The sequence below is a fragment of the Ascaphus truei genome, chromosome 14, assembly GCF_040206685.1.
Source record: "Ascaphus truei isolate aAscTru1 chromosome 14, aAscTru1.hap1, whole genome shotgun sequence".
NCBI classification, from domain to species: Eukaryota; Metazoa; Chordata; class Amphibia; order Anura; family Ascaphidae; genus Ascaphus; species Ascaphus truei.
In genome coordinates this window covers 16,481,391-16,504,775 of record NC_134496.1, presented here as the reverse complement: position 1 = coordinate 16,504,775, position 23,385 = coordinate 16,481,391, and the positions used below count along the sequence as shown (strand labels likewise).

The window sequence follows — 23,385 nt, the reverse complement described above, 5'->3', positions numbered from 1 at the left end:
AAGATAGTGACCTATACAGCCCTCACTTCAGGAGATAAGGGCAGACAAGTATAGTACAGTATAGATACTGAGAGGTTTGGTATGAGAGTGTTGGCATAGGAAAAGCACTAGATAGCGCCACTGTGATACCTTAACTGCAGATGGTGCATGGTAGATAATCAGTAAGCACCGTGCGCAGAATATGGGAAAACGTATTTGAGTGATTCTAAAGGCGGCATGTAGATGTAACGCTGGTTCTAATATAGACACACACTCACTCCTGTCGGAGAATGTATCCTCGTTGTCTGTCTACGGTTAAGGCCCCGGTCACGGCGCTGTAATGCGCGCCCGCGCTTTTGGCTGCGCGTTCCGGCGATTACCCGGTCTGCAGCTCACTGCAGGAGCAGAGACCGGGGGGGGGGGGGCGTGGCGGAGGAGTGACGGGGGCGCGGCCATGACGTCACCCGGCAGGTTCGCCCTCATTGGCTGAACCGCCAGGGGGCGTGCCTAGCCGCTCGACGCGAGTTCCTGCTCTCAATTCTATTGAGAGCAGGAGTAGCTCTCGCGCGAGCGCTGCGGCCCCCCCTCGCAGCGGGCCCGGCGCCATTGCGGGGAGGGCTATCGTGAGCGCAGCGTCCGCCACAGCGGACACTGTAGCAGGCAGCGGGGGCAAGGCCTAAGGCAGCTGCTGCGAGCGGTTCCGTTACCACAGGTAAGTGCCATATAATGTGGTTAGTGCAGACCCCCAGCACACGTAAGTTATTCACCCTTTTAATAACAGGATGAGAAGGTGCGCAAGTAGGTGTAACGTAACAACCACCACAGCGTTTCAGGGGTTAAAACACTCATAAAGTACCAGTAGCCTGAGTATACAGTATGCAGCAATTGTCTAGTCCGGACAATTGATGAAGCTGGGATAGGTAAACTCACGGCTCAGAGTACTGAGATACCGCTAGGGAGACAGCCGCAAGGCGCCGTTGGTGCTTACTGAAAATGCCGATACTCACAGCTGATTAGCATGAATTGTCAGTGGGAGGTAAATATTTTGAGGTCAGGTCGTGTGGACCCGTATCCACCCCACCCCCACTCGGTAGACAAAGTGTTGATTAAACACCATATAACAGGTAGAAAGCAAACTAGTTTAACTTATAGCCGCATTGTCCCCTATATCAGCGCTGATCATAGGTATATCAGCGCTGATATGCTCGAGGGCATGCCTAGCTAATTAGTGGGTAATAGATTGGCCCCTCGGGGCAGAGAGATCCTGCAGTAAGGTAATTACTCGCAAGATCCAAACAACAATAACACCGGAGGTAGCTGTTTGTGCAGTAGCATGGAGCAATATCCATGCAAGGCTACATTCAAATGAAAAGCTTCCCGCGTGTGCAGGAGGTAGGTGGCCGACGCGCGCGTTTCACTTGTGAACGCTTCCTCAGGGCGCATAAGGGGAGGTCCCTGTGTGTGGAGGTAGGTTTATATAGTCACTGTGAATATATCTGTGATGACACTTAACCCCTTCGTTGCTGGTACAGGACAGATGATATATCCCACTGCTGAGAGTGCACTATATGTGGTCTGTAACTCGTAGCAACTACTTTGCCAGACTCATATGCCCACAATGTGTTGCAAATTGTATATGCCTGATTGCAAAACATTGGTGGGCTGGGTAACTGTGGCTAGAATAGTGTGTGTATATGTGATACATTACTGCTGTAGATGCTCACATTGGGTGGGGGTAAGTGTAATAGGATTTAATATTCATTGGTTATGGTGATGGTTAGTCACTGATAATGCTAGTGGTATATCTATGGTTATAGACTATACCTTAAGAATACATTGTATTCCATTGATTTGATGAAATAAATAAATGAATAAACTGCACACTGATGATCTCTGTCTTATCTTTGCTTGTATGTGATTATGAATGTGGGCTCACTAGGAGGCTATATTGATTGCTGTATGGACAGGACTTCAATAAATGGGAAAATGATGAAGAAATGAATGCATAAATAAATGAAGGGGTCTTGGTGGATACTGGGTGGATGGTTACTTGATATCCAAAAACCAGAAATTAGATAAAGGGGCTGAAAACAAAACCCTCATTCAGTCCTGATGGGCTCAGTGTTCCTAATGTGTAGATCCATCTGGACTCGATCTTGAGTAGTTCATTGTCCCAGTCCCCCCGTCTGATTCCTGGAGAGAATTGATCTATCCCCACAAACGATATGGCTTTCAGGTCTCCCTGTTGACACCTATTCGCATGGTTAGCCACAGGGGTATCCAATTTATTCCGGATAGATCCCACATGTTCCAGAATTCGTGTTTTGAACAGACGGCGTGTTGTTCCCACATACTTTTTCCCACACTTACACGTTCCCATGTAAATCACTCCTGTTGTATTGCAATTTATGAATTTGCGTATGTTGAAATGTTTCGTGTTGTCATGGTTACTGAAGGTTTTTGATACAGTCATGTGTTGGCAAGCTTTACATCTTTGACAATGAAAGCAGTCATTGACACGGGGTGGTAACCAGGTGGCCCTGGGTGTTGCCACATTATAGTGGCTGTGGACCAGATGATCCCTATGATTTTTCGCCCGTCTGCTGACCATGGCTGGATAGGGTGGTATGGAATCACATAGGTCTTCGTCTGCCCTTAAAATGTGCCAGTGTTTTAGTAATACTTCCCTGGCCACCTTCCATTGTTTGTTGAAGGTGCCTATGAATCTTACTGTTCTTTGTTCTGGCTGTATTTTTTTGTCCTTGACCAGTTCAGATCTGGCTTTGTGTTTGGCCCACTTGTAGGCCCTTTTGATAGTTTTTTGACTATATCCCCTTGCAGTGAACCGGTCCTTCATGTCCCTTGCTTTGTCTTCAAAGTCTTCATCATTGCTACAATTTCTTCTAAGGCGAAGAAATTGTCCCACCGGTATTCCCTTGATAAGGGACTTGGGATGATGACTACTGGCCAAAAGGATGCTGTTGGTGGCTGTCTTTTTCCGATATATTGTTGTTTCAAGGATGCTGTTGTCACCCTTTGAAATCAATAAATCGAGGAAACATATGTGTTCAGGGCTATATTCAAGGGTCAGGCGAAGGTTGAGGTCATTTGTGTTGAGAATCTCAATAAATTGTTTAAGCATGGCCTCAGACCCACGCCACACTATTAGCACGTCGTCAATGAAGCGCAACCACATTTCCACAAAGATGGTATAGTGTTCGAGTTCCTCAGAGAATACTACTGTTGATTCCCACCATCCCAGATACAGGTTGGCGTATGTTGGGGCACATTTGGTGCCCATGGCTGTACCCTGTATCTGGTGATAGATGGTTTTGTTGAACCAAAAATAATTCCTTTGCAGAACAAATTGTAGTAGTTCCACTGTGAAACTGTTGTGTTTTTGATGGTACTGGCTGCGTGTGCTGAGAAAGTGGTTGACTGCCCATATTCCCTGGTCATGCCTGATGCTTGAGTATAGTCCCTCCACATCCAGGGTAACCAGAATACAGTCATCTGCCACTGAAATCCCATCCAGCTTTGTGAGGACATCTTTTGTGTCTTTAATGAATGAGGGTAAGGTGGTGACAAAAGGTCTCTGCAGCCTCCTGAAGTGCTGGTTGTGGCAATTTGTCTCCCCTCTGTCCTGAATCTGCAGTCAGACCGCGGGTCTCCCCACAGGACCCTGCAGTTTTGCCCATTAACCCCTTGCGGACCTCTGGTGATTCTATTTTATTTCAAGTGCAGGACTCATAAGCGTTGCCTCCTTTGGGACTCCCTGTTTTCTTCTCTGCCCCATTGCAGGGCGGTATTTAACCGTATATTCATCAGTGTCTCTATAGTTCACTTTTCAGGGAGGATACATTGTTAAGGCTGCGCTTATAGCGCCGGCGACGTCAGGCTGGGGTCGCTGGAAAAATCAAATAGAGATGACTCCCAGCGATCGTGACCAAGCCGTCGCTCCGTCGTGCTTACTATAAGCGCATGTGACGGCGGCCATGCATTTGTTTTGACGCGACGTCGCTGTCGCCGGCACTATAAGCGCAGCCTAAGACTGCTGCTCCGGTTTAGACCCCCTTTGTAGAGCTGTTTTCATTGCATTTATATTGCTTCCTCCTGCTATTTGGACGCATTTTGCATTAATACAATCCTGTACCACTGTGTTCCCCCAGGGTTTATTTCTATGCTGCACACGTGGCTGTTTTACCTGCAGCCTTCTTACTGTGCTCCCACTGTGGGGTATTCTGTGGTTTCCTGGAGGCAGGTATCCATTTATTTTAGGGGGACTTCATGCTACCCCTCTGTAATTTCATATATACCTGTAATTCTATTGGTCAGTTGTGTGTGTGAGATGGTGTTTTCTAGTACTGGTTGCATCTACAGACACCATTAACACCATTCACAGGCCACTTCAGGAACCATACAGCATGTAACTGCACCGGGGACACATTCACAGGCCACGCAGACACATTCACAGGCCACGCAGACACATTCACAGGCCACGCAGACACATTCACAGGCCACGCAGACACATTCACAGGCCACGCAGACACATTCGCAGGCCACGCAGACACATTAGCAGGCCACGCAGACACATTCACAGGCCACGCAGATACGGCTGGTTATATGTTTTTAATTATATTTTATCATGTATGTCTCTCATCACCGTTACAAATACATTTGATATTTTTGTGCCGACAACGAGTGGCCCTTTATATGGAGTTTCTGCAACCCCGGTCTTTTAGGAGTGGCATAACTAATCTCTCTCTCTCTCTATACACACACACACACTTTTTCTCAGTATACTGTACACACACACACACACACACACACACACACACACACACACACACACACACACTAGATTTAACTGCCCTTTAGCTGACACGCAGCACATAGTGTGCCTGAATTTGAGCCCCTCAGGCACTGTATACACATCACGCACACCATGCTTAATGACTACATCACTGTTTTCTTTCCACTTCTCTATACAAAGCACACAGTGTAACATGGGGAGTGTAGGGACCCGCTGAGAGGGGCGAGCCTTGACGTGGCTGCAGCTTGATAGGTTTTAGCCAAAAGATACTAAATATATAACTGATATATACCTCTCAAATAAAAAGATCACTTGTGAACACATTCACATGTCTTAGGCTAAGTCCCCGCTGGCGCTGAGTGCGCTCATGCTTGGAGAGCGCTCCAAACATGAGCGCCGGGTGTCCTATTGTATGCGGGCGCGGAGGGGGGGGGGCATTACGGGCCAGCTGAGCATGCGGTAAGTATAGATTTTTTGTTTTGCTGAGCGTGTGTGCACGCGCACAAGCGCTGCACGCACCGCGTGAGCGGGGACTTGCATATATCTATATATACAAGTCTCCTCCACAAGCGCCGCCCGCTCAGCACGATCAGCGCTAGCGTGGACTAAGCCTTAGGCAGGTCTGCAACCCCGCCTTTCACCATTATCCCCAGCATACAGTGCTTCCACTGCAGCAAGGGATTCTGGGGAATGTTGTTGCCTTTTTCAGCCACCGTAACTTAAAACGTGATATATATATATATATATATATATATATATATATATATACATAGTCTCAGGATAGTAGGCAGCTTTCTGTCTGATTTATAGAAGGTGAAAGAATTGGAGCCAGTGTTCCTATGCAATGCTCACAGGAAACAGCCATGCAGTGCAAACAATAAAATAGTTCCAAATCACACAGCAAATGCAGTTAAGTCCTTGTCACTAAAACCCTTTTGAGCCACTCTTTGTGGACTCCCACTAACCCATATGCAGGGTATACTTAGTATGGGTGTCACAGGCCATGGGTATAATGTAAACAGGATAAAGGAAACTCACATACAGGCATACCCCGGTTTAAGGACACTCACTTTAAGTACACTCGCGAGTAAGTACACATCGCTCAATAGGCAAACAGCAGCTCACGCATGCGCCTGTCAGCACGTCCTGAACAGCAATACTGGCTTCCTACCTGTACCGAAGCTGTGCGCAAGCGGGGAGACTATAGAGCCTGTTACACATGCCTTATTTTCATCAGTTATGCACGTATATGACAATTGCAGTACAGAACATGCATCGATAAGTGGGAAAAGGGTAGTGCTTCACATTAAGTACATTTTCGCTTTACATACATGCTCCAGTCCCATTGCGTATGTTAATACGGGGTATGACTGTATCTCTTGAGATCCAGGTGCTGTGGGGCGTGCTCCTACCAGGTTGGAGTGCAAATGCAGAAATTTCTTGGATTGCGGTGCAGTAGCCTTTGAAAAAATTCCTGAGACCAAAATAGCAGTATACTGGGTACAAAACGTTTAATGGCACATAAAAAAACAGCAACAAGAGTTTGTACCCAGTATACTGCTATTTTGGTCCCAGGATTTTTTTCAAAGGCTGCCTATCCGCCATCCAAGAAATTTCTGATTTATAGAAGAAAGCGCAGACTTGGTATGGAAGTGATCCGCCCCACAGATTCACAGTCACTAAGGCTGGTGGATAGGAAATCCATACCAGACTTTACAATAGTTCTGGTTTCCCCTCACCTGCTCTCCTAATTAAGGAACAGGGATATATTGCAGTTAGGTTGGCTGCTCCAGTCTCTCTCTTAGGCCTCGGGCCGCTCTGATCCGCGCTTCTGCTCTGCCTCGCCTGCTCAAACTGGAGCTTTTTTGTGTCCTGGCAGGCGAGGCAGTGAGCGCGCTTTGGAGGCGGGGCGAAGGCATGACGGGAGGCGGGGCTAGTCCCTCGCTCCCATTGGATGTGAGCGGTCACGTGACCGCTCCTCCGGTCCCCTGAGCGGCAAATTTTAAATTTGCCTGTCTCTTCAAAATACCTGAGCCTCCGCACGCGTGCGGAAGCGGCTGCTAAAGCTGCGCTGGTGACAGATGCAGGGGGTAAGTGCATCTGCTCAGCGCGGCTCGGCACAGCCTACTTTACTATGTCCCAGGCCAATGGCCTGGAAGCTGGGAGGACGCTGCTCCCCAGGATCCAGTTCAGGGTAGAAGACCGCCCCCATGTGTTGCAGCATCTGAGGATCTATTGTGACGCTGTTCCCATCTCACAGTTAAAGACTCAATGTTATTCTACCTGTGTGTTATTTAAAGTTGGTAACTGGCTTACCCAGCCAATATTGCGGATAGGGATATGCTTGAGAGTTAGACTCCTGACAGGAGTAGATGTTTCCTTTTATGATTTATTTTGTTCTTAAAGTGACGGTGTCACTAATGGAGAAATAAACTACTGAAGTTTGCAGGCTGAGTGCCCCTTGTGTGTATACACGTGTGTCCCCATTTTCTACAAATTAAACCCTAGAAGACTGTGTCGCGAAGAGCCTGGGCAAACGGCAGCGCTACATAAAGGGAGCAGTTTGCCATATATGGTGGAGAATGCGGGCAGACACTGAAAGGTCTGTGGGTTTGAGAAAAAGAGTGGGGATTTAAAATGGTCATCCCGGCCGAAGTAAAAGTGCAGACTCTGCAAGTGAAGTCTGTCCCACTGTGTATGACCAGTTGTACTTACAGCATACACAGAGAATGTGTGAAGTGTGGATGCAATAGGACCCAGAGGTCAGTAGATGATATGTTAAGGCGTTGAACCCAAGCAGAAAACCACATTTATTTTGCTGAAGAAAGTTCAAATTGCATCTAGCAAGTGCTGAGTGTAACTTTAATTATTATAATTATTATCATTGTTGTCCCTGGGTAATGCACTATTGCAGTGCTGTCTGCATGTTTTGTCTTTTCTCTTGAGGTTATCAATCGGAAGAACTTTGTCCACAATCCAATCCCTATCCTTGCCTCAGCGCCACAGGAGGTATCTCTGTCCTTGTAGGTGGTTTCTAACTATTTTCCATCCACTTATTTTTGGTTTGCACCTTTTTGTTTCTTTTTCTAATATAACTCTTGGTTATTGTGTATAACTTAAACATTGTGGCAGCATCCATTGGTATCATTTGATATTATTTGTACATAGTTTGCGCACCTTATTCTCTCTCTCTCTCTCTCTGTATCTATCTATATAAATATATATCTATATCTCAAACAATAGGCCACCCAATATATTCAAACAGTATACGGGCCTGGGTGCTCCAAGCAGAAGATTGAATTCAGTATACAGGAAACCAACCTGTCCTCACTCCGCCTTCCTCCAAAATAATGGGTTTTAATGTAGAGTGACGGTCAATGTAGAGCATAATATCAGCAAATGGAAATATTAGTGTGTGCTCTTTTGCATGTCTTAGAAAGGTCTGCAGCCCTGCCTTTAATCATTATCACCCAGCATACAGTGCTTCCACTGCAGCAAGGGATTCTGGGAAGTGACATACAAATGAGCACACAGTGCCACCTTTTGCTGCAAAACCATATGACATGGTCCCCTAAAGCTTATGCTTGCTGCATTTCACAGCTTTTGAGCACAGCCAGGGTTAAGATGCATAGCCAGTAAACCTACCCATATAGTAAACATACCACAGACACATATACATATACAGTACATATACATATAGAACAGAATGTTTTTCTTGAGAGAAATCAAGAAACAGCACTCAAAGGTAAACATGAAAAACGTTGGTTATAAGTGTGCTATGAATTCTCTAACACAGGTTTTTATGTTTACCTTTGAGTGCTGCTTCTTGATTTCTCTCATGAGAAACATTCTGTTCCATTGATACTTACGGAACATGCACCAAGAAATAATATTGTTTGTTGGAGTGCCAGCTGCTTCTCTTTTGACGTCTTTATCAAGAGCATCTTGTCAATATAAAGGCTGAAATGCTGATCTTCACTTTACTTTAAAACCCATCATTTTGGAGGTAGGTGGTGTGAGCCCAGGTTTGTATATATGCTGTATACAGATGCACGCACAGACGCACAGACAGACGCTCGCACAGACAGACGTATGTTCGCACACATTGACAGACGCACAGACAGACGCACGCACAGATAGACAGACGTACGCTCGCACAGACAAACGTACGCTCGCACAGACCGACGCACGCACATATAGACAGACGTACGTTCGCACAGACAGACGTACGCTCGCACAGACAGACGTACGCTCGCACACAGACGTACGCTCGCACAGACAGACGCACGCACATATAGACAGACGTACGGTCGCACAGACAGAGACGCACAGACCGACGCACGCACATATAGACAGAAGTACGCTCACACAGACAGACGCATAGACAGACGCACAGACCGACGCACGCACATATAGACAGACGTATGCACGCACATGTAGACAGACGTATGCTCGCACACAGACGCACAGACCAACGCACACACATATAGACAGAAGTACGCTCACACAGACAGACGCATAGACAGACGCACAGACCAACGCACGCACATATAGACAGACGTACGCTCGCACAGACAGACGTATGCACAGACAGACGCACGCACATAGACAGACGTACGCTCGCACAGGCAGACGCACAGACCGACGCACGCGCATAGACAGAAGTACGCTCGCACAGACAGACGTACGCTCGCACAGACGCACAGACAGACGCACGCACATATAGACAGACGTACGCACGCACAGACAGACGTATGCTCGCACAGGCAGACGTACGCTGCCACAGACAGACGTATGCTCGCACACAGACGTACGCTCGCACAGACAGACGTATGCACGCACAGACAGACGTATGCTCGCACACAGACGTACGCTCGCACAGACAGACGTACGCACGCACAGACAGACGTACGCTCGCACAGACAGACGTACGCACGCACAGACAGACGTACGCACGCACAGACAGACGTACGCTCGCACAGACAGACGTACGCTCGCACAGACAGACGTACGCACGCACAGACAGACGTATGCTCGCACAGACAGACGTACGCTCGCACAGACAGATGCATAGACAGACGTATGCACGCACATATAGACAGACGTACGCTCGCACAGACAGACGTATGCTCGCACAGACAGACGTATAGACAGACGTATGCACGCACATATAGACAGACGTACGCTCGCACAGACAGACGTACGCTCGCACAGACAGACGTACGCTCGCACAGACAGACGTACGCTCGCACAGACAGACGCATAGACAGACGTATGCACGCACATATAGACAGACGTACGCTCGCACAGACAGACGTACGCTCGCACAGACAGACGTACGCTCGCACAGACAGACGTACGCTCGCACAGACAGACGTACGCTCGCACAGACAGACGCATAGACAGACGCACACAATGTTACACTCACAGGAATTGCTGTGATGAAGAAGTTCCAGGGCAGCAAAGTCCCGAGGCCCAGGATGAAGAACACAACTCCGACCATGTGATACCTGTGATAGAGACACAGTGACATAGTGACAGATTCCTACATGTGACAGAGAGGGGACAGTGACCCAGTGACATAGTGACAGCTTCCACCATGTGATACATGTGACAGAGAAGGGACAGTGACACAGTGACCCAGTGACCACTTCCACCATGTGATACATGGGACAGTGACACAGACATGCAAGTGGGAGAGGGAACACAGATAGAGTAACACAGATACACATAGGGATAGACAGGGTGACACAGTGACAGACAGAAGGGAGCTATGAGCCTGTCCCTCCCCCCGCAGGGTGACAGACAGAAGGGAGCTATGAGCCTGTCACTCCCCCTGCAGGGTGACACAGTGACACAGACAGAAGGGAGCTATGAGCCTGTCCCTCCCCCCGCAGGGTGACAGACAGAAGGGAGCTATGAGCCTGTCCCTCCCCCTGCAGGGTGACACAGTGACACAGACAGAAGGGAGCTATGAGTCTGTCCCTCCCCCCGCATTGGGACACAGTGACATAGACAGAAGGGAGCTATGAGTCTGTCCCTCCCCCCGCAGGGTGACACAGTGACCCAGACAGAAGGGAGCTATGAGTCTGTCCCTCCCCCCGCAGGGTGACACAGTGACACAGACAGAAGGGAGCTATGAACCTGTCCCTCCCCCCCTGCAGGGTGACACAGTGGCACAGACAGAAGGGAGCTATGAGTCTGTCCCTCCCCCCACAGGGTGACACAGACAGAAGGGAGCTATGACATGTATGTCCCTCCCCCCGCAGGGTGACATAGTGACAGCCAGATGGCACCGTGTCCCTCCTTTTGTGGCAGTGACAGATAAACAGGTAAAGCAGGAACCTGTCACATGGCTGCACAGCAATGACTACTGTCACATTAGACCTGTCTGAGCAGGGGATAGAGAGGCGAGATTGGGAGAGTGCATGAGAAAGAGGGGGCGAAGGAGAGAGACAGAGGGGTGGGGGGCAAAGGAGAGCGAAAGAGAGGGGGGGCAAAGGAGAGAGGGGAAGGACAGGGGGGACAAAGGAGACAGAGAGAGGGGACCAAGAAAAGAGAGAGGGGGGGGGGGGAAGCAAAGAGAGAGAGAAAGGGGCAAAGGAGAGAGAGGGTGAACAAGAGTGAGTTGGTGAAGGAGAAAAAGACAGAGAGGGAGTGAAGGAGAGAGACAGAGAGAGAGGGGGTGAAGGAGAGAGACAGAGAGAGAGGGAGTGAAGGAGAGAGACAGAGAGAGGGGGTGAAGGAGAGAGACAGAAAGAGGGGGTGAAGAAGAGAGACAGAGAGAGTGGGTGAAGGAGACAGACAGAGAGAGGGGGTGAAGGAGACAGACAGAGAGAGGGGGTGAAGGAGAGAGACAGAGAGAGGGGGTGAAGGAGAGAGACAGAGAGAGGGGGTGAAGGAGAGAGACAGAAAGAGGGGGTGAAGGAGAGAGACAGAGAGAGTGGGTGAAGGAGAGAGACAGAAAGAGGGGGTGAAGGAGAGAGACAGAGAGAGGGGGTGAAGGAGAGAGACAGAGAGAGGGGTGAAGGAGAGAGACAGAGAGAGGGGGTGAAGGAGACAGACAGAGAGAGGGGGTGAAGGAGAGAGACAGAGAGAGGGGTGAAGGGGCTATAGAGGGGAACTGAAGGAGAAAAGGGAGAGGAGAGAGAAGAGGAGAACTAGTGGGGCGATTTACCTGTCATGTGGCACATCTTTACGAGACATCCTGGGGTCTCTCTTGCAGCTCTTGTCTAGAAGGGAGCGTAGACTGTTGGGAGAGGATGAGAGACTGTCATGGGGATACTTCTGAAGCCCTGAGAGATAGAGTGACAGGCCTGGCCTCTCCCAGCCCCTCCTCCCCATCGCTCCCCCAGCACTCTAACACAAATCCCTCTCCCTTCTCTCAGCTCTCCCTGACAGTCACTCTCACCCCGCGTTTAACTTCTTTTCTCTCCTCTCCTTCACCGTCTTACTGTCTCTTCCCTTTCCACTCTCTCTATCCTTCTCATACAATCCTGGTCTCTCACCCCCTCTCTCTCTCTCTCTCTAACCTTCTCACCCCCCCCCCCCTTACGTTCTCATACAAGCCTGGTCTCTCACCCCCCCTCTCTCTCTCTCTCTAACCTTCTCACCCCCCCCCCCCCCCTCCTAACGTTCTCATACAATCCTGGTCTCTCACCCCCTCTCTCTCTAACCTTCTCACCCCCCCCCCCCCTCCTAACGTTCTCATACAATCCCGGTCCCTCACCCCCTCTCTCTCTAACCTTCTCACCCCCCCCACCCTCTCTTTAACCTTCTCATACAATCCTGGTCTCCCCCCCCCTCCTCTCTCTCTAACCTTTTCATACAATCCTGGTCTCTCCCCCCCCCCTCTCTCTCTCTCTCTAACCTTCTCACCCCCCGCCCCACCTTCTCTCTAACGTTCTCATACAATCCTGGTCTCTCTCTCCCCCTCTCGCTCTCTCTCTAACCTTCTCATACAATCCTGGTCTCCCCCCCCCCTCTCTCTCTAACCTTCTCATACAATCCTGGTCTCTCCCCCCCCCCCTCTCTCTCTCTAACCTTCTCATACAATCCTGGTCTCTCCCCCCCCTCTCTCTCTAACCTTCTCATACAATCCTGGTCCCCCCCCCCCCCCTCTCTCTCTCTAACCTTCTCATACAATCCTGGTCTACCCCCCCCCCTCTCTCTCTCTAACCTTCTCATACAATCCTGGTCTCTCCCCCCCCCCCCCTCTCTCTCTCTCTCTAACCTTCTCACCCCCCGTCCCACCTTCTCTCTAACGTTCTCATACAATCCTGGTCTCTCCCCCCCCCCCCTCTCTCTCTCTAACCTTCTCACCCCCCGCCCCACCTTCTCTCTAACGTTCTCATACAATCCTGGTCTCTCCCCCTCCCCCCCTTTCTCTAACAGGTTTTTCTGTACTCTCCCTCTCACTCCCTATCTCACCTCTCCTCGTCCTCGTCCTCCTTTCCAAACTTGCTCTCCACTCTTTCTCCTCTCCAATTATCGCCCTCTCCCTTCTCAGACTCTCTCACATGTGCTCCCCATCCCCCTCTCATTCCTACTCTATTCTCTCACCCATCCCTGCAGTCCCTCCCTCTCTATCTATTGTGTCCTAAATCCCCTTTCCCTCCTATCTATCTTACACACTCTCTTATCTCTCTTATGCACCCCTCTGACCGTCTCTCTCCCACATTGTAACCTATCTCTCCTATAACACTCTCTTCTATCTCTTCTCTTACAAACCTCTCCTCTCTAACGCACGCTCTCCTCTCTTCTCTTACGCACGCTCTCCTCTCTTCTCTTACGCACGCTCTCCTCTCTTACGCACGCTCTCCTCTCTTCTCTTACGCACGCTCTCCTCTCCTCTCTTACGCACGCTCTCCTCTCTTCTCTTACGCACGCTCTCCTCTCCTCTCTAACGCACGCTCTCCTCTCTTCTCTTACGCACGCTCTCCTCTCTTCTCTTACGCACGCTCTCCTCTCTTACGCACGCTCTCCTCTCTTCTCTTACGCACGCTCTCCTCTCTTCTCTTACGCACGCTCTCCTCTCTTCTCTTACGCACGCTCTCCTCTCTTCTCTTACGCACGCTCTCCTCTCTTCTCTTACGCACGCTCTCCTCTCTTCTCTTACGCACGCTCTCCTCTCTAACGCACGCTCTCCTCTCTAACGCACGCTCTCCTCTCTAACGCACGCTCTCCTCTCTAACGCACGCTCTCCTCTCTTACGCACGCTCTCCTCTCTTACGCACGCTCTCCTCTCTTAGGCTAAGTCTCCGTTAGCGCTGATCGGGCTGATTGGGCGGCGCTTGCGGCGGTTACTTACATATATAGATGGGAGAAAGGGAAAGGGTTCTGATACCGCATACACTCTGTATAATAAAGGTACCCACAAGTTGGCTAGTAATAAACACTGTATTTATGCCAACGGTGCTTCGGGATAGGGATATAATATGTGACAGGAAGAAAAAAGTGTCCCAATTGAGCACACGGGTGTACCAAAATATAACAATGTTATTCATTTCACATCTGATGAAAGAACAATACTAAAAGTTAAAAGGTGGCAGGAGCACCCTATTAAGCGACTGACAAATCACAGCAGCTAAATGCAGATTATGATCTAATACAAGCTGAAGTTGTAACAAAGCTTGATATGCTCACATAGACAAGAATAGTACAATGTTAAATGCAGGAAAATCAAGCATAGCCTGCAAAAAACAATAACCCTCTCAGTAGAGCCTATGACAATGAATGCATCCATTAATAATAAACTGATAATAGAGCGTAGACACACATATCCATAACAAGGTAAATCAGAAAATGCACACGCTCTCTCTCCCCGCTCACGCTTTCTCTTGACTCTTCGCACACGCTCTCTCTTCGCACACTCTCCTGTCTCTTTGCACACGTGCTCTCTCCTGTCTCTTCGCACACGCTCTCTCACTTCGCACACTCTCTTTCCAGTCTCCTCGCACACGCTCTCCTGTCTCTTCGCACACGCTCTCTCTTCGCACACTCTCCTGTCTCTTTGCACACGTGCTCTCTCCTGTCTCTTCGCACACGCTCTCTCACTTCGCACACTCTCTTTCCAGTCTCCTCGCACACGCTCTCCTGTCTCTTCGCACATGCTCTCTCTCCTCGCACACGCTCTCTCCTGTCTCTTCCCACACGCTCTCTCCTGTCTCTTCCCACACGCTCTCTCTCCTGTCTCTTCCCACACGCTCTCTCTCTACTCCTGTCACTTCCCACACACTCTCTCCTGTCTCTTCCCACACGCTCTCTCTCCTGTCTCTTCCCACACGCGCTCTCTCCTGTCTCTTCCCACACACTCTCTCTCCTGTCTCTTTGCACGTGCTCTCTCTCCTGTCTCTTTGCACATGCTCTCTCTCCTGTCTCTTCGCACATGCTCTCTCTCCTGTCTCTTCGCACATGCTCTCTCTCCTGTCTCTTCGCACATGCTCTCTCTCCTGTCTCTTCGCACACGCTCTCTCCTGTCACTTCCCACACACTCTCTCCTGTCTCTTCCCACACGCTCTCTCCGGTCTCTTTGCACACGCTCTCAGGCTGAGTCCATGGTGACTCAGCCGTGTGGAGGCGCGCTGAGGGAAAGCGGTGCTTTCCCTGGCCTTAGTTCGCGCGCCGTCCGGGGGCGTGTCGGGGGACGGGCCAGTGACGTCACGGAGCTGGTTCACCCTCATTGGGCGCTCACGGGAGCGCTCAAACTAGAAAAATAATGTCGGCTACTCTTTCGCACACTTGCGGAAGCGTGCGCGAGCCCCTGCTAAAGCCGCTCTCATTGCGGCTGCAGGGGCCCACTACCGAGCGTGAGCGTGGCTCAGCGCTCACCATGCCCGCGACCTCACTCTTCGCACACGCTCTCTCCTGTCTCTTCGCACACGCTCTCTCCTGTCTCTTCGCACACGCTCTCTCCTGTCTCTTCGCACACGCTCTCTCCTGTCTCTTCGCACACGCTCTCTCCTGTCTCTTCGCACACGCTCTCTCCTGTCTCTTCGCACACGCTCTCTCCTGTCTCTTCGCACACGCTCTCTCCTGTCTCTTCGCACACGCTCTCTCCTGTCTCTTCGCACACGCTCTCTCCTGTCTCTTCGCACACGCTCTCTCTCCTCGTACACGCTCTCTCCTGTCTTCGCACATGCTTTCTTTCCTCGTACACGTTCTCTCCTGTCTTCGCACATGCTTTCTTTCCTCGTACACGCTCTCTCCTGTCTCTTCGCACACGCTCTCTCCTGTCTCTTCGCACACGCTCTCTCCTGTCTCTTCGCACACGCTCTCTCCTGTCTCTTCGCACACGCTCTCTCCTGTCTCTTCGCACACGCTCTCTCCTGTCTCTTCGCACACGCTCTCTCTCCTCGTACACGCTCTCTCCTGTCTTCGCACATGCTTTCTTTCCTCGTACACGTTCTCTCCTGTCTTCGCACATGCTTTCTTTCCTCACACATGCTCTCTCCTGTCTCTTCCCACACGCTCTCTCCTGTCTCTTCGCACACGCTCTCTCCTGTCTCTTCGCACACGCTTTCTCCTGTCTCTTCGCACACGCTCTCTCCTGTCTCTTCGCACACGCTCTCTTCTGTGCCTTACACTTGCACTCTATATACAGGTCCTATACATTACATAAGAGCAGGGGGTGGTATACAGAGGCATTTCAGAAAGGAGTCCCTTGAAATAAAATAAATAAGAACCGCGCTCTAAATAGTACAAGTGAAATAATCAATGTGTTTCAATTATATACATAAAGTGAATAATTCTACTTAGGTGATAGTGTCCTAAAACTATTCTTAATTGTGAACAAAACAAGTTAAATAAAACCTGTAACTTCCATGTGATAAACTCTGAGGCTGCTGTAGATATCATAGAATGGCTCCAAAACCATAGCACTAGTGAGAAAAACAAAAGAAAAAACAGCGCAAAACCTCATTGTGTAATATTCAAATATATTGTGAAAAATGTTGTGGTAACATGTTATGTTTATATACCATTTTATTGATGTACGTGCGATACTTACCTGCTGAAAATTTTTCACAATATATTTGAATATTACACAATGAGGTTTTGCGCTGCTTTTTCTTTTGTTTTTCTCCCAAGAAGGAGTCCGTGTCTGACTTTAATCTGTTTATAAACTGAATCTGAGCAGATTAATTAGCACACAAGGAAATCACTGTTACTTTGTATAAACAGTGCTCTGCATAGAACACAGATGCTCTGCGTATAATACTGACACACACGCTGCTCTGCGTATAATACCGACACACGCTGCTTTGCGTACAATACAGACACGCACGCTGCTCTGCATATAATACAGACACGCACGCTGCTCTGCATATAATACAGATACACACACTGCTCTGCGTATAATACAGATATCACACGCTGCTCTGCGTATTATACAGATTCAAATGCTGCTCTGCGTATAATACAGATACACTGCATATACCACAATTCACACTGCACTTCCCCTTAAACTGATACACTTGTGTCTGCATTTCTTATAAATCACGAGGAGAGAGAGCACTGAAAAAAGCCCCAATAGAGTCAAGTGTGCGGGGTAAAGGGTGCGGGGTAAAGGGTGCGGGGTAAAGGGTGATATAGTCTGTGAGGATTCCTAGAAATCCAATATAGCGCAGAGCACAAGAGATAATCTCATAAAAGGGGTTTATTGGGTCCAAAATGCACGTGTGTGCATTTTGGACCCAATATTCCAGTTTTAACGTGATTATCTCACATGCTGTGTGTTACGGGTCTATAAACACCCTCTATTTCTGCATAGATTTTGTCTGGTGCAGATAATTAGATCATTCTGGTCTTTTCTTTAAATACTGGCACTCCAACAAACAATATTACTTCTTGGTGCATGTTCCGTAAGTATCAATAGAACAGAATGTTTCTCATGAGAGAAATCAAGAAGCAGCACTCAAAGGGGAACATGAAAACCTGTGTTAGAGAATTCATAGCACACTTATAACCAGTGTTCGACAAACCTATACATTTGCTCGCCCCGGGCGAGTGGATTTAACCCCCGGGCGAGTAAATATTGGCCCAAGCAGCACACGTTTGGTACTAGTTTGGCGAGTAGATTTTTTTGTGTGGCGAGTAGATTTTTTGGTGATTTGTCAACCACTGCTTATAACCATTACCAGCACACTTATAACCATTACCAGCACACTTATAACCATTACCAGCACACTTATAACCATTACCAGCACACTTATAACCATTACCTTTGAGTGCTGTTTCTTGATTAAATTTGATTGATTAAATTTTAAGTTATGGTGGGTAAAAAAGGCAACAGAAAATCTCCACCGTTAGCATATAGCCAATAAAGAATATCACTTGTGAGCACATTCACATGTCTTAGACAGATCTGCACCCTGCCTTTCAACAATTATCAGCAAGCATACTGTGCTCCCACTGCAGCAAGGGATTCTGGGAAATGACATGTGTATGGAGATTCCCAGAATCCCTTGCTGCAGTGGGAGCACTGTATGCGAGGTGATAATGGTCACACACACACACACACACACACAGTCTCCAGCTGGCTCATCAGACCGGTAGAAAAGCCTCCTGCTTACACTGCAGGGGATCTCTCTAGCACATGGGCGCTGTTTGCTGCCAGAGAGGGATCCCAGGGAACCAGCCCCTCTATTCCAGGACACAGCGGTCACTGGAACCTGCCAGGGGGCGCACCCCACGGACACCGACCCGGACTGAGGGAGCGAGCCCCTGGTAACAGGTACCTCTTTAGACTTTGGGTCAGAGGCTATTATCCCAGCCCTGCAGATAGGGACTGGGAGTGTGAGTTAGCCCTTACAGGTGGATAGGATGTGTGTTTATTTGTGTGCTGCCTTAAAGCAGTATTGTTTAATGCTACGGGCTGAACAAAAGGCAAGGTTTGTTTCCCCCAATATGTCCTTCTGGTTGTACCTCTGCACTCGTCTCCTTCAAATGGTGTCAGACGTTGGGATGAGTCCTTGAATTTCAAAGGGGCCCCAGAGACTGTTAAAATGGTTGTGCTTGTGTTTGCATACAGTTCCTGCAAACAGCTTGAGCAACAAAACCAAAAGAATCCCGTGCAGAAGTGACCAGAATTAAAGGGTAACACACCCAGGCAGGAAAGCTACACTGGAAAAAGCCACAACGCCACAGCCTGACTGCGACAGGCCCACACAAGGTGCTGACTCTGACCACAGTCTACCCCACCACTTGTGCAAAAAACTCCCATGGGTTTTTAAAATGCTCGTTCAGTAAATATAAAGTCTACAGAGATGCCTGTGAGAGCTACAAACTCTGCAAAGTGATGGCTGCCCACCTGTAGGACTACCAGCTGGGGTTCTAGCATACACTGAGAAAACGGCTGCAATAGCGCCCCCTGAGGTCAGGGGAAGAACACCTGATACTGCCGGGATGTGGTCTTCCTATAATGAAACTGGCCACACGGAAGAGTGTCTCTCTCTCATACATACGAATGAAGATGTCTCTGATGTGGGTCCAGAAATGAGACGCACCCACAAAACACCCCTAGGATGGTGGAGCTGCCTGAACTCGGTACGCACCGAAAAGATTGGTCTCTGTGACCGTGAATATGATTTGCGGCAGCAAGAGCAGGATCAGCTTAACGCTGAATATTTCTGCCTGCAAGAAAATAGTATAAAGGGGGGAAAAAACAAGCGCAAAACAACTGTGAACTAAAAGGATACGTAGTAGTCCAAATTATAAAATTCCTTTGATGGGTGCTGCACCGGACCGCAAATGGGTTAGTTCAGAGCCACTTGTATTCGTTAGAGGAGTAAAGTTCGGATTGCGCACAGGCTCATCAAATGAGGAGATATATAGAAAAAAGAGGAGAAAAAAACACAATAGTGTGATATTGCAAATAACCGTCAAGGCAACAAGTATTAAACTCACATTCGGCAAGGATAGATAGGCATTTCGGTTGTTAAGTGAACCACACTAGTCTGGAATCTCTGTAGAGCTGGAACTGAAGACCTTCTCTCGCAATAGCTGGCGGGGAGTATCCTGTTTATGCTGTGAATCCTATTGCGAGAGAAGGTCTTCAGTTCCAGCTCTACAGAGATTCCAGACTAGTGTGGTTCACTTAACAACCGAAACGCCTATCTATCCTTGCCGAATGTGAGTTTAATACTTGTTGCCTTGACGGTTATTTGCAGTATCACACTATTGTGTTTTTTTCTCCTCTTTTTTCTATATATCTCCTCATTTGATGAGCCTGTGCGCAATCTGCCTGCAAGAAAAGCCTGGTACGCACAGTGACACTGCTGAAGTTTCAAACAAAGAAGGAGACCCCCAGTATCCCTGATGGGACGGAGTCGTCCAAAGGCGGAAAAATAAATGAGGTTCTTCGCTTACCATGAAAGTGCCCGACACGTCCGCACACCCCGCAGAGAAAAGGGGGCGGGGGGAGATGTCCTCCTGTCTAGAGCAAATGGAGGGTTCGTCCCGGGAATGATGGAATCCCCAGAGGGCCCAAGGCAGAGGTTGTGTACCCCGGAAAAGTGGCCCTCGGGTACTGATAGGTAGAAACCCTCAACCAACCATATCAGGGAAGCGGAGCCGGACCAACTAAGTGACAGATGTGACAGTAGGGGTAATGCAGCTCATATTAATAAAGGTTAAGCTCAGCCATTGTCCCTATCTGTCTTAAGGGATACTCGGGAGTTATTGCAGTATCCCTGGGCCGAACGTAATTTGGGGGGTATATGTTATTAAGTAGCTTAAGCCTAACTTGTATTGCTTCTGACTGTGTGTGCAGGGCTGGTAATTCCCTCAACCAGCGCACACGCAAAGAGCAGAAAGTCCTGCTATCCAGGGTGTGGGTGGTGAGGTGCCCCAGCCATTGTTAGGGGTGAGGTGCACCAGCCATTGTTAGGAGTGGGGAGGGGTGCTGACTCAGGTCTGGGGAACAATGCCTCTCAGAGCAGGGCCATTGTTCAGCCCAGACCCTGAGGCACCTATCTCTTTGGGAGATATCAGGCTGGCTGATGGAACCGTTGCTGGGTATGAGTCCAATTGGCACCACTCCTATTGGCCAGTTTGAATTTCCCACTTCTCTGCAAGCCCACCTCTGTGAGATGGCTTAGAGTCAGTCACCTCCCATGTCCTGGATTGGCCCATCACAGACGAGCCTCTGCTCGGTGATTGGTCCATTGCAGCATCCGCACGCTGATTGGTCGGCACTCTGTCCTACATGCCTTTCTATGGAGAGGGGAAGCCTATGTAAAGAGCTGCCGATTTCATCTCCACTGATTATTCTGGTCGTAGCGTAGAATGTGTCATCTGAGGGTTATGCGGGAGACACCAAAGCGAGGCTCAACTCAGAAGTGCGTAAATGGAAGGAAGACTATGTGGAGGCCTGAGAGGGCCGCAGACAGCTTTCCCTGGGCCCAGGACTAAAGTTTACGGCCCCCCTCACCGTTGGCGGTCTTGCGGGAAAACACCTCCGCCCCCCCCCCTTACACTCCCCATCACCCTTTCCTACCCCCCCCCCCACCCTCTATTACACCCCCACCTCTCACCCTGTCCATACTATATCTATCTATCCATACACACACACACACACACAATAAGCCCCCTGCCCCAAACACACACACAATAATCCCCCTCCCCAAACACACGCACAAACACACACACACACACACACAATAATCCCCCTCCTCAAACACACGCACAAACACACACACACACACACACAATAATCCCCCTCCTCAAACACACACACACAATAATCCCACACCCCAAACACACACACACACAATAATCCCACACCTCAAACACACACACACAATAATCCCCCTCCCCAAACACACACACACAATAATCCCCCCCCCCCACACACACACAATAATCCCCCCCCCCCCACACACACACACAACACAATAAGACTCTATTTCAAACACACACACACAATAAGCCTCACTCCCAAACACACACACTTTGGAGAGGGGGTATGGGGCCTGGGGCATGTGGGCTTACCTGGGGCTCTAGAGACACATAGCTGGTGCCCTGGGGAGTCCTGCTGGCCTGAAGGGCCTGGGAACGGGAGGAATAGATGGGCGGTGCTTGGAGAAGGGGAGGGCTGTTCTATCCTACAGGAGAGGGACGGGAGGGAGAGATGGGGGCGGCCCCAGAAAAGGGGAGAGCCCTTCAGTCCTGCATAGAGGAAACTAGGGTTGCCGGCAGGGAGGCCGGGCCCAGGACAGCAGTGGCAGCGGTGTGTCCCCCTCCCTGTCAGCAGCCCTGAGAGTTATAGAGACTGTGAAAAGTAAGAATAGAGGAGGTTTCATCTCTGGCTAATCACACCAGTAAAGAAGTTCATCATACAGGCAGCCTACAGAGGAACACAAACCCGCCGGCTGCCGCCAGAATAAAGCAGCCTGCCTTCTCCAGGCAATGTGGAGAATGCAATGCAGAGAGAGCATTGTGAACATGGAAGCAGTGTGTCATTTACTCCAGTCCAATATTAGGAAGTGTCTGCAGCAAAGATACTACCGGAAAATGAAGGAAGCTGCTGGTGTGTGATTCCACGCAGATAAAGGTCCTACGTCACAACCAAGCAAGCTGTGGGTCTGCGATAAGCGCACCCGCAACGCCGTCTCGGTGCTAAAAGCGGCTTTCTACACAATTCAGGAAAGAACCGAAGTACGACTGAGAAGCGCAATACAAATCCAGTCACGTGACCATGCGCCTACATGGCCCGATCCAGATTCCTCACGATTAAAATAGCTGCTATAAGGATTCAGTCTATGCTAGAATGAGGCAGAACTGTGTCTGTGCTCACGCCCCTAAAGCTGCAACACTAGCTGTCTACTCGTCTTTGATAGGGAAAAAGACACACAACTACAGGTTTGCCAGCTACAAAAGAGGCCACGGGTAACGTTTAGGTGTGAGAACTATAACCAAACTGATGTACTGGAATCTAAGTATCCTGAACCCAATGCAAATTCATTCTCTACTGATGAGGGGGTCGTGCTTGTTGCGGATAAGCCCATGATGAATGACAAAGCTGTAGACCGGGGTCCCCTGGTGTTGAAGGAGCTTCAAAACAGTGTTACTATGGCAGAAATACCCCGACCCCCAGACATCACTTGGGATTTCCCCAGGCATCACTTGGGATTTCCCCAGACATCACTTGGGATTTCCCCAGGCATCACTTGGGATTTCCCCACAGCATGAAGAATCAGTCAGCGTGGAAAAAGTAATGCATCAAGACAATAAGTCTACCTACTGCCAAACTGGAATGCCACTGGGGTCAATCAGAGTGGGTAAAAACTCCACCCAGGTTGAACCACCTGCGATCATTGGCACTGAACCCGATGCAGGTGGCCATGGCCAAACGGTTAAAAGAAGACCTGGTAAAATGCAAAAAGCGGAGCTTGAGCGAAGAGTCCTCCATGGAAGTGAGGAAGCTAAGCACATCATGGGAAGACTGTGCTTGGGGAAAGTTCTCCTTGAGCGACTAAAGCGCATTGATGTCAAGCACCTTCTGGAAGAGACACTGGTTACCTAGAGAAAGGGCTCCAATCCCCCGCGTGTCTGAGGGTGCTCTCCCTCCACCCATTCTGATTTGAGCCGCAGAT

At 49.3% G+C, this 23,385-nt stretch overlaps 1 protein-coding gene across 2 annotated transcripts in view; it reads right to left on the bottom strand.

The window, feature by feature from the left end:
• Positions 1-22,008, bottom strand: part of SLC29A2 (solute carrier family 29 member 2) — a 46,644-nt gene extending 24,636 nt beyond the window's left edge. Inside the window, exons 1-3 of one of the 2 annotated variants that reach the window (XM_075569854.1) lie at positions 21,782-22,008; positions 11,970-12,041; positions 10,221-10,302 (exon numbers count right to left, since the gene is read on the bottom strand). In XM_075569854.1, coding sequence (XP_075425969.1) covers positions 10,221-10,302; positions 11,970-11,998 — 111 coding nt within the window. In that variant the 5' untranslated portion in view covers positions 11,999-12,041; positions 21,782-22,008. Of the gene's footprint in view, positions 1-10,220; positions 10,303-11,969; positions 12,042-13,222; positions 13,351-21,781 lie in introns of those variants that run through there. The other variant, XM_075569853.1, reaches the window with a different exon arrangement.
• Positions 22,009-23,385: the final 1,377 nt, after the last annotated feature.